This window comes from Anabas testudineus, chromosome 5 (genome assembly GCF_900324465.2).
Source record: "Anabas testudineus chromosome 5, fAnaTes1.2, whole genome shotgun sequence".
Lineage (NCBI taxonomy): Eukaryota > Metazoa > Chordata > Actinopteri > Anabantiformes > Anabantidae > Anabas > Anabas testudineus.
In genome coordinates, this window is record NC_046614.1 from 19,135,710 (window position 1) to 19,151,242 (window position 15,533).

At 39.8% G+C, this 15,533-nt stretch overlaps 2 protein-coding genes across 3 annotated transcripts; both read left to right on the top strand.

The window, feature by feature from the left end:
- The first annotated feature begins 730 nt into the window (after nt 1-730).
- Nucleotides 731-5,042, top strand: capza1a (capping actin protein of muscle Z-line subunit alpha 1a). The gene is made up of 10 exons (XM_026350094.1): nt 731-844; nt 2,200-2,263; nt 2,352-2,403; nt 2,488-2,551; nt 2,684-2,890; nt 2,980-3,059; nt 3,207-3,285; nt 3,366-3,437; nt 3,548-3,610; nt 4,140-5,042. Exons 1-10 carry the CDS (start codon nt 809-811, stop codon nt 4,278-4,280), a joined length of 858 nt encoding a protein of 285 aa, XP_026205879.1. The 5' UTR covers nt 731-808; the 3' UTR covers nt 4,281-5,042.
- A 724-nt stretch (nt 5,043-5,766) lies between these two features.
- mov10a (Mov10 RISC complex RNA helicase a) lies at nt 5,767-15,435 on the top strand. Of its 2 annotated transcripts, XM_026350223.1 has the most exons (22): nt 5,769-6,181; nt 6,271-6,376; nt 6,524-6,708; nt 8,121-8,362; nt 8,443-8,689; nt 8,850-8,990; nt 9,092-9,254; nt 9,481-9,632; nt 9,724-9,894; nt 10,676-10,823; nt 11,780-11,941; nt 12,029-12,132; nt 12,223-12,320; nt 12,597-12,695; nt 13,131-13,239; nt 13,321-13,438; nt 13,728-13,919; nt 14,026-14,097; nt 14,199-14,324; nt 14,426-14,514; nt 14,638-14,756; nt 14,970-15,435. In XM_026350223.1, exons 1-22 carry the CDS (start codon nt 6,060-6,062, stop codon nt 15,032-15,034), a joined length of 3,030 nt encoding a protein of 1,009 aa, XP_026206008.1. In that variant the 5' UTR covers nt 5,769-6,059; the 3' UTR covers nt 15,035-15,435. The 2 variants fall into 2 exon arrangements, with proteins under 2 accessions (XP_033181897.1, XP_026206008.1); XM_033326006.1 differs by lacking the exon at nt 14,970-15,435 and having other exon boundaries at nt 5,767-6,181; nt 14,638-14,761.
- The last annotated feature ends 98 nt before the right edge of the window (nt 15,436-15,533 follow it).

Genomic DNA, 15,533 nt, shown 5'->3' on the forward strand with positions numbered 1-15,533 from the left:
TATGGCAGATAAGAAATAACAACCTCTGAAGGGTGTGTGAACACTGTACAGCCTTACTTAGACACATTTGTCACGTTTTACATTTTTTTCTAATCACATTTTTCTGCATTGCCTAATTGCAGAAGTTTAACTTCCTGCTTGGTGCTATGCCGCGTTCTATACAAATTGGAATGACCGAAATCATCCCTTTTTACTTGCAGATGAAGTTCGTGTCAACATCTAAGTCGTATTTTTTTCTATATTTGACTATGATTCATGATTTAACAAAACAAATTAATGTCAACGACGTTAATCTACAACAATAATGTAAACATTCGCAAGTCGTAGGAATGAGACTTATCTTCTTATCTTAAGTCCTATTTATCCCACAGAACTTGAACGCAACAGAGGTTGCCAGATCGGAGCATTGCCAGTTTACATCTAAAAGTAGTGTGAATCGAGATGTTCCTATTTCCGAAGAAGGATACCGTAACATGTCATTTGTATTTGCACTGTGCACAAGAGGCTAGAAGTGTAAGGGTAATTATGGTATAAACTTTAAAAAAATTTATTTCTATAAATAACATGCATCTGTGCTTGTAGAAGTTATATTAGGAGTAGGACTTTGATTGCTTTTTAATTCACACTCACAATGCGTGTGTATTTGTGCATTTAGAACATTTTCTCGTCTCATTAATTTCAATTTAATAAACAATGTTTACTCCGTATTCAGGACACCCATGAGCCCCCAGAGCAGTGCTGAGCTGGGAGGAGTCGCACATACCTGGCAACATCAGTAGCTGCTTTGTTAACACTTCATTGAGCCAAGATGGGAGATTTCCAAGAGCTCAGCGATGAAGAGAAGGTATTTCTTTTACGAGTTTATACTCTGATTGTTATATAACACTTAAAGTTCGTCTTGAAAAGTGTAAATGTGAAATGCGATCTTCAGTAAGCAGCATGTATTCCTACGCGGGTCGTGTTAAGAGCTAGCTAAACCATCTGACAGTTCAGAGTTGTAATGTTATCTTCAATGATGTTTGCACGAATACGCACGATTGTGTACTTCCTTTAATTAAAGATTACATATCGGGGAGGCCGAAGTTGATTTCTGGTTTAACGTGACTGTGAGTTTGCAGTCATTTGAAGTAGTAAGCTAGTGCTACATCATAGGAAGTCAGTCTACTTCCTGCATTTACAGTAAGGATAATGACAGAGCATCGGCACCATCAGCCAGTGGAGTGCAACTTTAGTCTAAGCTGGTCTCAATTAAACTCACAGATTGAATTAGTTCTTCATGTTACTGCAGTTTATTTTGTATTTAGCTTATATGCTTGTAACTTCCTTTTTTTTTTTTTGTTTGTTTTGCGTCAGCTTCATGGTGCAGTCTTCCTGCAGTCAGTCTATTGGAGGCTTGCACTGACTGGTGTTGCTGCCTGCTTCATGTCCCTGCTTGTTGTGATATAATGCTTTGCATTCCTAAAGCTGACTGGTTAACGCCGCCTTAAATTAATACAGCCAACCTTGCAAATAAATGTATAGGAATCATTGTAAGAAAGGATAAAACATCCTATTTGTAATCTCATAATGTCAAACTGCACAGTGGAGAATCAGGGAGTCTGAACCTGAGAGTGCTTTTCAGGCCCTCAATGTGGTTATTATTCAGGACTAGGTTTAAACTAGGTTGCCCATTGTAATGCCTCTCTGCCCTTTCAGCTGGACAGCCAATTTGTAGGTCACCTCCAGCTGCAGCCCTGGGGTGAAATAAGCCTGACATATGGCATCACTGGCACACTCACACTATAATATTGTAGATGTCTTAGGGTGTAGGAATGTCTAAAGCTGTGAAGGTCACACACAGAATGGGGTAAAAAAAAAAAAGACAGGTTATTGCAGCTTTTCTATTATTGATATTGATATTGATATGCCCTAATGACAGCACTAGTATCCAGTTCATGCTTACACTGGCATACTGGCTGCTAAGAAAAGCTCTTGCGTGTCATATGCGCACCCTACCATAAGGAGTGGCCAAAATAAAGTTAAGAAGCCTGCAAGCCAAAGAGTTAGCAGGTTGCTCTCTGCTTCACTCTAGTGGTTATTTGCAGGACTTTCAACTCTTGTCACCTGCTGTATTGGAACCTATAAGTTATATACTGTATTTACTGATAATACACTGTCTCTTATTGTTTTTATGACAAACACATTTGATTTATTTTCTAGGTCCGGATTGCATCTAATTTTGTGTTGCATGCTCCTCCAGGAGAGTTCAATGAAGTCTTCAACGGTGAGCCTTCATTTGTGATGACTATCTGTAGGACTGGCTGCATTTCAGTTTCTTTATGCGTATCATATATTCATTTTTTATTTTTCAGATGTCCGAATACTGCTTAACAATGATAATCTTCTCAGATCAGGTGCTGCTCGGTGAGTAAAATAATTTCTGTGTGTAACATACTGTAGTATTCATTTTTTGGATGCACATGAAACTGGTATTCTTTTCTGATACAGCGCCTTCGCCCAGTACAACATGGATCAGTTCACCCTTGCCAAAATTGATGGATATGAAGACCAGGCAAGCTTTTTAAAAATATTAAAATAATTATTAATAAACCCACCAAAATAAGTCTTATATCAAGAAAATACCTTAGTAAAGTGCCATAGTCATATCACGCTTCTCTGTCCATCTCGTCTGTTTCTTTTATAGGTGCTGATAACGGAGCATGGAGACCTTGGTAATGGCCGCTTCTTTGACCCCCACAACAAAATCTCCTTCAAGTATGACCATCTGAAGAAAGAGGCCAGTGACCCAAAGCCCCATGAGGGCGAAGCAGCCCTTAGGTCATGGAGAGATGCCTGTGATTCTGCTTTGAGGGTCTATGTCAAGGAGCACTACCCCAACGGAGTCTGCACCGTAAGAATGTTTCCCCTGACTGCACCGTAGCCGCCATGTTCAGTATCACCCACAGTGAATCACCCAGTCATGCTGTTTATTTGCTGCAGGTTTATGGGAAAACAGTCGATGGCCAGAAGACCATTATCGCTTGTATTGAGAGCCATCAATTTGAGCCTAAAAACTTCTGGTGAGTTGATAAAGGATGATAATCTCATCGTAACATTCCTAATCAAATTCAGTCAGGCGGTTAAGTCTGAGCAGCGTAGGGGCAGTAATGTATTATCGTGTTAGGTGGGTGTTTTCAAGTGCCGTCTTTTATCATTTCTGTCCCCAGGAATGGTCGCTGTCGGTCTGAATGGAAGTTCAGCATCTCACAGTCAACAGCACAGGTGGTTGGAGTGTTGAAAGTACAGGTATGTTAAATGATTATTTGTTATAATGTGAATTGAGCTGGGTGCACCTCCCCTGTCTTTATTTCTTCTGTTTATCACAGGTACATTATTATGAGGATGGAAATGTGCAGTTGGTGAGCCATAAAGACGTACAGGAAGCACTGACAGTGTCTGTGAGTATTTATTTGATCTCATTATCTATGTTACTGTTGCAGTCCTAGATTGATTTAATTTCATGTGTCTTTGGAATTGGTTTAATTAACCCATGAGTGCATTTGTGCAGAATGAGAGCCAGACTGCAAAGGAGCTGGTGAAAATTATTGAGAATGCAGAGAATGAATACCAGGTATGTGGAAGTTAAAAGACACAGGCTTTGTCTTTATAGAAGAATGGGAGAAGAGTTTTATTTTGACGAGACACTACATATTCACAAAGGACAGATCGGAATCCTGTGTGTGCATTTACAAACAATACCAATTTAAATATTTTGTTCATATGAGTTTCGGACACACATTTTACAGTAAAAGTAATAAATCACTGACAAAAATGTCCTGTGTAATTCTGAGAGATCCAAATCAATGCAAATTAAACAATCGCCTTCTTCCAGAGGTTCTTGAAAGAAAGTTAAAAGCTCTAACTCAACTATTCCAATTAATTTTTTTTAAAGATTTCTCATTTTGAATCATTTAAAATTGACAGTCATCATAGTCTTCATTAGTGACTCATCGTAGTATGTCAAAACAATAGACAAGAAAAATTCTCCCACACTTTGTGTTCTTATTTCCCGTTTGACTGGAACTGATAGATGACATCATGGTACATTGTTTGTAGCAACACAACAAGAACTGACATGCTCAACTGTACTTGTTTTTCAGCAAGCCATCAGTGAGAACTATCAGACCATGTCAGACACCACGTTCAAGGCCTTACGCAGACAACTCCCAGTTACCCGCACCAAGATAGACTGGAACAAAATCCTCAGCTACAAGATCGGAAAGGAGATGCAGAATGCTTAGAAGGCAGAAGACAGTTAAGGTCACGCCAAATGGATTTGGGAGGAGCTGATGCTCGCGCAAAGTGTGTGATGCAGCCTAATGTACTGTATGTCCTTTGAAAAATGACGGGTCAACATAAGAGGGGAGCTTTTAATTTTAAAAGTGGAATAATTGTTGCTCCTTTGCAAACTTTTTTTTTTTTTAAATAACAAATAATGCCTTTAGTGACACTGTGAACATTTGGGTCATTCCTTGTACTTAAATTAGAATTAAATACATATACACATTATATACAGAGAGAATTTCTTTTTTTCCAAATGAATTCACAAATGCCCTTGAATTTCATGTAGCAACTAATTTAAACTTTCTGCATTACATAGCTAATATTTTTTGAGCGCTTCCGGTAGCTCTCTCTCTCTCACTCTATATATAAATATATAAAGGGAAGTGCAGTATGCAGTCCGATGTGTTATCAAACTGGAGAGAGGCCTCACAGCATCAAATAATACATGAATTCATGAATTCCATCTGTACATTTTTATGCATTCCTCTGGTTGCAGGGTTGAATCCAGAAGATTGCCAAAGCATAAATGTCTTTTCTTTTGTGTCTTACCTGCTAAAGTTTACTTCTTTTTAATTCTCTCTGTTGTACCCTCTTGGACTGATAAAGTATTTGAGGTCCTCCTGCCAGCTGTTTGCCTTTAGCTTTTGCTATATTTTTTATACAAACTGTAAGTACATGTATTATTCACGGAATAAAACGCTGAAACATTATGATCTTCAGGCAATGGTGATTGTTTCTGTTTTACAATGAACCAGACCATAATGTAGAGATGCTGCATAATATATAATGGAAATGCTTTAATCTATTTTTCAAAATGTGTTTGGCAGACACACGGATATGATGCTGCTGTTTCTGTGTGAACTCTGGACTTTAGATAGCAGATAGAGTAAACATGAAACCCTGAATATTCTCTCTCTGACTCATTCAAGTTGCAGTATTTTCAAAATTAAAGAATTTATAATATGTGATGGTTCCAGCCTCTCCAATGTGAAAACCTATTGGATTTCTGTATTTTATATTATAGTGAACTTAATATCTTGGGGTTTTGGACTGTATGACAGTCAAAATGAAGAAAAAATATAAGAAGAAACTATGTTGGACTGAAGGAAATAACTGGTGTTGAGGTCATTTATCAAGCTATACATTTATAAAATGTTATAATGTAGGCTGAGGCTGTTTGATAGCCAAATGCTAAGGAAGTACTGAGCCTACAGGCACCAGCTCTGGGAGAGGGAGTGTCAACAACAACATGTGATGAAGCCCGTGTGTTTTCCACATATGACTACTATGGAAATGTAAACTTGCAACACCTTTTTACGTGATATGCAAACAGAACACCTCCCCTAGCTTTACCATGAAGGTTTTGTTTTGTTTTTAAATTGTTTTCGCTTTGTTTGAGTAACGTTATTTAAAGACGCACCCTGGGTGGCACCGTTGGAGAGGGTTCGTCGCACGGATGTTTGCGCAAAACTGTGCTGAGTAATAACAGATATACAAAACAATGTCGATACTGTAGCCTACGAGTGACGGCAGTGTTCAAGTTCAACACGCTCTTCGAGACACTGTCCATGTGCGTAAAAGACGCGCAAAATACGCATCGTGGAGAAATTCCGCCCCGGTCACAGCGCGCACGCTCCGCCAGCCTCTTCAATACCTGAATAATCGAGGGTAATATCAGGCAGACTGAACTTCCTCCTACTGAGTCAGCAGCCGCAACAACCCTGGGACATTTCAACATGCCGTCGCTCATGCACTCGCTCGAATCCGGACTGGACTTCATTGAATTTCTAGGAGACAGGACATCCATCACCAGCAAAAACGAACTTCGAGACATCTACAACTTGGAATTCAAGGGCAGGTAGGCTGCACGTTGAGGTGTTGGCACTGTGCATTTGTTGTACTAAGCTTTGCCTGCGCCTCACTCTGTGTCTTATGTTTCGTTGACAGAGAAGGAATAAAAGACCCAAACTTTTCCAATATAGTCTATGCTCTTCTGAAGTTCAACAAAGCCTACAAAAGACAGGGGAACATCTACATAAATGTCAGACCTCAGGTAGGCTCAGTTGTTCCATTGGTGATGACTAATGTGCTGACTGGTGTTGTCTGAGGAAATAAGACTGGACATGTTCAGTGTTTTTTCTAAAACTGTGAAAGAACACATTTAAAATGAGGAAGCGTGGTATTTTTATCCCTGCTGTAGGTTCGAGTGTACTGTGACCAGTGGAGGAGGCCCCGGGCTCCTCAGCAACCCGGTGCTACCCGGGGCCCTCAGATGTCAGCTGAGATATCTGCACCCCCGCCTGTCCCCTCAGCTCCTGTGACCGCTGTGCTGACTCCCAAGAAAAAGCTGGCCACAGAAATCCTGCAGAAGCTGAAAGTGAGCAGGTAAGATTGTGCGAGTGTGTCCAATGTTGGACTGTGGCTCAATCTGCTAGCAAACTTTCTCTCTGGGTCTAGATCTGGTGTGTCAGTTCACAAAGTGTGACTGACCATCTTTCCCTGACCCAGTCAAAAACAAAACAAGTGTTTGCGGAGACATTTGCGCAATCTTCATCCTGGTTGGTCCGCTGATCTGACTCCCTGAACTTTCTCATCCGCTGTAGCGTTATCGGCCTCCGTGACCTTCACCATCGTCCGTCATTTGTCCAACTGCTGCTCTCCCATCCGTTGTTATTGGATTCCATGTAGCCATAGCCTTTCATCCGCAGCTGCCGTTCCTGTGATAAATTCTGGACTCTGAAACAACATCCAAAGAGATACCTTGTGCCTAGGCCCCTCGGGACCAAATCACTCTCATATTTTGTAGCTGATTTGCGATTGCAACCATCCTTCTAACTCCGCAGTAAATAATACTTAAGACACATGATATGAATTGCTCTTAAGTGTTCTTTCATTAACTCTATAGTGAATAATGGTTAACAGCAAATCATACTTGTGCATACTACTCTTGTCTTTCTAAAACATGCTATTCAACTACTAATGTACTAATGTAACGAGTACAAATTAAAGCATTGGTTGAGCATCAAATCATATCATTTATTTACAATATACAGTATAGCTTCCACAAAGTTAGATGACAAAACATTACCCTGCAGCTATGTCAACAATCCAGTAATAATTGTAGACGTGTTCTAGGCAGAAACCCCAGGCATTTGTAGTTTCTAGATTTTCTTTGTCTAATATGACAGTAAATTCTTAGTGGGGTCATCCAGTCACAAGAATGTTTAAACTTTGTACCTAGGCTAGGTCTTTCTGTGTGGAGTTCACACGCCCTCACTGTGCCTGAGCCAAACACGACGAGACTAAACTGCCTGTAGGATTGAACGTGAGTGGGAATGGTCACCTGTTCATAAAATATGTGGCGGCTCTGTGATGGACTGGTGACCTCTCTAGTGTTGTACCCCACTAGTCAGAATGCTATCATTCAGTGGTCCAAAATATTTTCTCAATTAAATGCTTGGTCTATAATTTGACTAAAGACTGGAAGATATCACAATTTCCTAAAGCAGCTCAGTGGTAAACTGGGCGTACCTCACCTCCCACCCGTTGTCAGCTGGGCTATAACCTCTATGTGACCCTAAAGTAAAATAAAAAAAAGTCCGCTAGGAAGAATAAAGAACGTCACTCAGTAACATCAAATAATTAATAATGTGGCTAAGAAAAACCTTTGAGGCAAAATAGTTTGCTTGGCATCTAAATCAAGAGCAGACATTTGCTCTGTCTGGATGAAGATGTTACTCTTGTTAGGATTATTTGTACAACTCCCCTTTTTTTCTGATCGTGACTTTCTTTCTCAGGAAAGTGTTGACAGCTGACAAGGGGGGCATTGAGATCACTTCAGACCCTGTGGCGAGCAGCGGAAAGGTCCAGTTCAGCACGGATCGTCTGAGGGAGTTGTTCATCATCAGGTTCCACATTGTAAACAAGGGCACAAATTGCATCCACTTCACTTACTACACGGCGCTGCACAAGATACGCTGTTTCACTCTGGAGGATGAGAGAAGAGTGACCAGAGCGTGTCCAGTATTCCTCTGTCCTGGTGAGACCTTTGAAATGAGAAAAAAAACCCCAACATAATTAAAGTTTGCTGAATCTTCAATTCTTTATTTTCATCCTCAGGAGAAAGCTATGACGTTTCGGTGCGGTACATGCTGAACCACTATGGATTTTTCCCTGCCACGATGTACTTTGAGTTCTGCCCAGATCTTGCTGAATCTGTGCCTTTCTGCATTGTGAGGGAGATGGAGGCTGTAGCCAGGACGCCTCTGGCTGTGGAGCTGGGACCTGTTGCTCCTTACAAACCATTTCAGGTGGTTACATACAGGCCTGTTAACACCGTGATAGTGGAGGGAGTACCCCCAGAGAGGTAAGCTGCCACAAACCAACACTCACACCAGTAATGCACTCTCATGCTTGGTCCTAAACGTTTTAATTTATATATATAATTTGCTTGTAATTGAAACAGATTGTGTTTTATTAATGCTAATTGAAATCATGATGTGTTTGTGTTTTGGTTTCCTCCTCAGTTCTGTTGTGCAGCATCTAAAGACAACATTGAAACTAGGAGACTACAAGTACCCAGTTTACCTTAAGGAACTGGCTAAACAAAGAATGGAGGACTCTGAATACCTCACTCAAACTGCCCGACAGAAACTTACATCTGTAAAGTGAGAGAACGCACAGTAATTAATGAACTTCAGTTAGCCACGCTTTGTAAGGATTTATTAGGAGTAACCTCGTCTTTAAACAAATGTCACATTTTGTCCAGGAGTCTCCTCAACTGTTCCCTAAAGATGAAGAACTACTCTCATCGATTTCACCTCCTGCTACATTTGGAAGAGATACAGATGGAGGTGGACATCAGGAAGTATGACCTCCACAATCAAACCATGACTCAAGACCAAAGCAACAGCAAATTACTTCGACTCAGAGTAAGGGAATCTTCATTAGAATACATTACCCTACCTTTCTTATTAAATCACAGAAGGTAAAAAATAGTTCTTATTCTAGGATGGGTGCTTCTTTCATCTTACAAATGCTTTCTTATCTCTTTGCTTCATTTGCATGATACAAAATATTTCTAATTAGCCTCTTGAAGCTTGAAAAATAAAAAAAGTACATAGTAGAAATGCAGTCAACGTTGATGTACTCCAAAAGGTTCCGGGTGTTGCAGAGAATCGTCCATCTGTACTACGAGGAGACTGTCTAAGAGTGTCCAAATCTGAGGACACGGTCCCACCGATCACGGTGTACAATGGATATGTTCACAGAGTAGAGCTGGACAGTGTGAAGCTGGGCTTCTCAAAAAAGTAAGGGCTGGTCTAAGGATACGTGTCTACGTGAAACCCAGAAGAAAGGATGGAACCCACATGTTTCTCTGACTTTCTGTGTCTCTTTCAGGTTGTTGCAGACTTTCATCAAAAATATGAAGTTCAACGTGGAGTTTACCATCAATCGGTTCCCCGTGAAGCTTCAGCATCGAGCGGTAGACTTGGCAACAGAACACCAGCTCGGTCAGGTGCTGTTCCCAACTGGTGCAGCAGTGGCGAATCTCTCCATGCCTAAACTCAGGTACCCAAAAACAACGTGGATGCTTAACACCCAAAAAACTTGGACCACTGGAGCCACAAAAACATAGTTAACCACCTTAATGTACTGTAGCTCATGTACTTCTAGGACAGGCAAGTTTAACACACAGCCTCATTTCACCAGGTACAACCTACATTACAAATGTAGTCTTTTTGACCTTTATACAGCAGTAAATTGGACATACTTCACAAAATTAACAGAATAAAATTAGTACATTTTTTAATCTGTGTATGTTATTTTGTGCACTTACACAACAGAACATTCCTGTTTAAAAAGAATGAACATACACAACAATGGCTGGTTTAACTGCAAGGCATTGTTACAGAATTAAAAGCATAACAACTAAACTAATGATGAGTGTGAGCACTCTGCAGCCTTCAGCTCAGTGCTCTCTGGGCACTCATCCTCCATATCATATCAACAGGAGGCGAGACATTCTTTGATTTAATGCCATTAACGGGCCTTGAGCGGTAAAATATGACTCATTATGCTGTCAGAAGTTTTGCATGCAAAGCTATGGATCAAATACCAGACAAAGTTCACGGTTCACCTACATGACAGAATCTTGTGTTCCCTTATTATTGATTAGTAAACAGCTAAGTCACAAGATACAATGAGTTTTCATCATCTTTTTAAATGCTTTACTTTACTCGACTGATCAGTCTCAACTCTATCCACGCCCTCTGTTTGTCCCACATGTAACATTTCAAATGTTTCATCAGTGTGTAAAGTGTTAAAATCTATTCACACACTTGCTCTCCAGCATGTTCAACCGTCAGCTGGAAAACAACCCGGAGCAACATGCTGCGGTACAGCGCATTGTAGCTGGATCATCAAAGCCTGCTCCTCATCTTGTGTTTGGGCCACCTGGAACTGGGAAGACAATCACTCTGGTTGAAGCTATGAATCAGGTATCAGCAGGTCTACACAGGTTTAAAAAAAAAATTTATTTCACTTCCCTCAACAAAGCCTTCAGAGGTATTCAAAGTATTACATGTTGTGCTTTCCTTCTTGTAGATGCTAACATAGCTTTTATTTTTGAGTTTCAGTCATCAGACCTGCAGCAAACACAGTTACCACTACAGTAGCTAAAGCAGTTAAAAGGTTCCTCTGAGCTGTCAAAACGTAAATGTAAACCTAAAAGTAAATCATCAATTTTCTGCCACTTATCTGGTCCAGGTTATGTTCAATGATTACACTGGGATTTATTACTACACATAATTGGGATATAGGTGTGAACTTTAATGATTTTACTACAGTAAATGATCAACATGACATGTTTTTTTTTTTTTTTTTTTTTTTTTTTGATAGTTATGACAATGAAAACAGTGTTAAGTTGCATTCTCCTTGGTTTCAATGTTAAGGGTTGTTTGATAATTAATGGAGACTAACCGCATATACGTTTTTATTTAGCCTATGCAGTGTGAAAGAGAAGTGCTTTAGAGATGCTCAAACATTTTTATTTACATGGGAACTGTCTTCAACCATGCTATTTATGCAAGGGGGAGCTGTTCATCAAAAAATGAAGCGGAAGCTGCAGAAGGGATACTTTATTTTCTGTAAAGCCAATGCTAAATTTAATATTTATTATTCATTACATAAGGGAGATTAAATATAGTAGGATCAATTCCCTTCCATAAAGCTGGATGTGTAAACTGGTGAAATACTTAAACGTCCCTCTAATGAAAGAGAATAGTGGGCTGTAAAATAAATTCTGATATTTATAGTAGACTGTAAGTGATCATTTCAGTTTAGCTCATACTTGCATATAAATTCAGTACCGTTTTCTTTTTCACAACCTAGAAGAACAATAAAATAACCCTGTTCGTATACCAATAATTCCAGTTTTACTTTGCATGCTTGTCAGGTCAGCAGGGCCGACCCATCAGCCCGCATCCTCGCCTGTGCACCCTCTAACAGTGCATGTGACTTGCTCTGTGAGAGACTGATGGTACACATGGATCCTCACAAGGTTTACCGTTTGTACGCCAGCAGCAGAGAACCAAATAGTGTCCCCAGGAACCTGCTGGTGAGCTGGCTTGTTTTTCATCTGTAGGATAATCTGATCTGTTGTTCTAGTTTGAGATTTGTTTGTTAACTAGAGTGACTCTTTCAGAAATATTGTAACTGGGACGAGAACCAAGATGCCTTTGTGTTTCCAGAGAAAAAAACTCTGATGAAATACACAATCATAGTTACAACTATGGTCACAGCTGGAAGGTAAGAGCCAGTTATTGCAGATGGTTATTCTCAAGGTTGCATAATCTTTCAGTGCGTATTATTACAGTGGTACTGTGTTTTTATTTTTAGACTTGTGTCTGGAGGAATCCCAGTCAGCCATTTTACGCATGTGTTTGTGGATGAAGGGGGTCAGGCAGTGGAGCCCGAGTGTGTCATTGCTATTGCAGGTTAACACATTACATTACAGCCGTCACGGAAATGATACAGAAACATTAGAGCTGGATCCAGCAGGCTCAGAGACACACACCCATTGCTGAATATACAGTATACTGTATATTCTAGTGTACTATACTATATACTATATTATACACTGTGAATCTTTTCCTAATATTATTCTGTTTTTCTTTCTGGCCTTTTCTAAAATGTTAGTTGGTTTAGTTGTTATTATATGATGGAATAGGGGATTGGACTTAAATACTGAACAAAGTCACTTTGTTTCACAGGTCTGCTCAACCCCAGCAAGGGTCAGTTGGTGTTAGCAGGAGATCCTAAGCAGTTGGGGCCGATCCTTCGATCTCCTTTTGCACTGCAGTCTGGACTTGGTAAGACAAAGCAGATTATATTGGTGGTATTGACTGTGACAGTAGATGATGATGCATCATTCAGTGTTTTTAATGCTAAATACAGATGTGGAAAAAATTGTTAGTACTCTCCTGGTACTATGGACCCATGTGAGACAGAAAAACTCACATGGGTCACTGTAATAACGTGAAACTGAGTAGCTGACATAATAATGTATGAAAAATAAAATATGTTGTAAACAAATTTGAACATAAACTCAAAAAATCAAACAACACAACAATACATTTTAAGTTTGGTTCGACAGAATTAAAAAAAACAAAAACTAATGAAACTGGCCTGGAAAAACAATTTTTTCCATGTATGTACAACAAAACATCTTCAATTATTCCTGCCTCTGCCAATTTTATTCCCTGTCATCCACGTGATTCAATGGTATCATTTGGATATTTTTTTAGGTCTTTCTCTGCTGGAGAGGCTGATGAAACATAACCAATTATACCAGAAAAGCACTGACTCGGGCCACTTTGACACTCGCTTTGTCACCAAACTGCTGCGAAACTACAGGTGTGTTTTCTTAGTTTTCAGAGTTGTTTGCTAAAAATGACTGAGCTCTTAGGCTTTCCTGTCTTCTCCTTCTTCACCCAGGTCCCACCCTGCCATTTTGAAGATCCCCAATGAGCTGTTTTATGAGAATGAGCTGCAGGTTTTTGCTGACCAGTGGGACCGTGAGTCTTACTGCAACTGGGAATACCTCCCCAAAAAAGTATGGCTGCTAGGACCTCTGTTTGTTTGTTTTTAACATCATAAAAATCTGTCAGTAGTTTTATTATACTGTGATTACTTTTAAAATTGCCCATACACATTTACTACAGTTGTATATGCCCTTAAAGTGACATTAAGGAAGCACAATACAAAACCACATGAGTGTCCCTTTAACTATGATTTGTTTAATCGGGCACCATCCACACAACTGTTTAAATTTGGACAATTGAATGTGAGACAAAAGCTAAAACTGACTGAGAGATGGTGTTAACAAAAGCGCATCATTACAGGGTTTCCCAGTGATCTTTCACGGGGTGATGGGGAAAGACGAGAGAGAAGCCAACAGTCCGTCTTTCTTCAATGTGTCTGAGATTGAAGTTCTGGTCGACTACCTCACCAAGCTGATGGAAACACAAGGAAAGAAGGGTCTCCCCAAACTTTCTCCAAAAGACATCGGCATCATCACTCCCTACAGGAAACAAGTGAGCCTGCTTGGAATCCATATGAATTTTAGAGATCTAGAGAGAAAATATTGTAGATTACAGACAGCTTAACAAGTCATTTTGGCCATGTTTACTTTTTTAACAGGTTGAGAAAATCCAAAAGGCCTTGAAGTCTGCCCCGGCACTGAGACGATGGAGTGACATGAAAGAGCTCAAGGTTAGTAATGCATCACTTGGTATGAGTGCACACACACACGGCTTGTGGGAAAAATCTCTTTTCTTGAACTGGATGAAGACGTTGTCTCTTTACCACATCAGGTGGGATCTGTGGAGGAGTTTCAGGGACAAGAGAGGAAGATCATCATGGTTTCTACTGTCCGCAGCAGCATCAACTATGTGAAGATGGACAAAGACTTCAACATTGGATTCTTGTCAAATGAAAAGGTCTGTCACATTGGCACTGTTGCATAAAGAATGTTAAAATCTTGTGTTAATTAAGGAGGAAGTTATGACTTTCTTTGTGTTTCTTTTTATATGTATGTTAGAGATTCAATGTGGCCATGACAAGAGCCAGATCCCTGTTGATAGTTGTGGGAAACCCTGTGATCCTCAACAAGGACCCCACCTGGGAGAAGTAAGACACAGCTGTTCACCAAGAGATGTTTTAGCAGTGTTAAGAGAAATGCAGGCAGTTAAGACCTGAGTTTTCAAGCACCTTGATGACTTCTCATTCATATTTGTGACCTTTCCTTTGTAGGTTCATCAGCTACTGTGTGAAGGAGAATGGTTACACTGGATTTGACTTTAAAGATGCAGAAGGCGAAGATGACATTGTGTCACGACTGGCAACACTGAAAATCAATGTGGAAGCTGAAAGTTAGTAGCGCTCTAATCTTACACATACAGCCCCAAGTGATGTCCTGTGCTAGGCTGGATCATTACTAGCTACAGCTAACATAGTAATGAGTTGCAATTGCATTTGAAGACAAGATTTATTCATGCAAATATCACTCGCACAAAGCAAGTCATGAAATGTTCTACTTGTGACATAGACTTATACTGTATCCTATATTTCTGTATTTGTCATAGGTCCTGTAACAGAAGAGAGCCCCCTCCAACAGTATGTGGACCCAGAATGGAAAAATGAGCATTAATATCTCCTTTAGGCAACCAACACACTACAAATTGTAGTGACATAATCAAAACAAACAAAAGATTTAAGTAGATAAGGTTAGTAGCTAGTGTTAATATTTCACTTCCCCTCTGTTTGAGCTTTGGACACATAGACATAGTTTATTAAAGAGTATATCCTTTTTTATTAACCACTTTAAGGGCAACTTCCATATTTTGGTGGAAGAAACAGGGCTCTGTTTTATGAGGACACTGCCAAAATTAATTTTTAACTTTTAAAATAAAACTTCCTGCAGGTTCAATTAGCATGAACACTGCTGCACACAAGTAATTCATTTTCTAAGTTAAAAAACTTAGCAGAAATTCAGTCTCTCAGGAATTCATCGTTTCAACACTGAAGAAATAAACACATTTTTGAACCATATCGAACACTGTCATGACTAACCTTCCCTGTCAGTCATCAGCTTTAACGACATGAATGCACTAAACCAGATTTGATGTCCTGTTTTTCTACAAGAACAG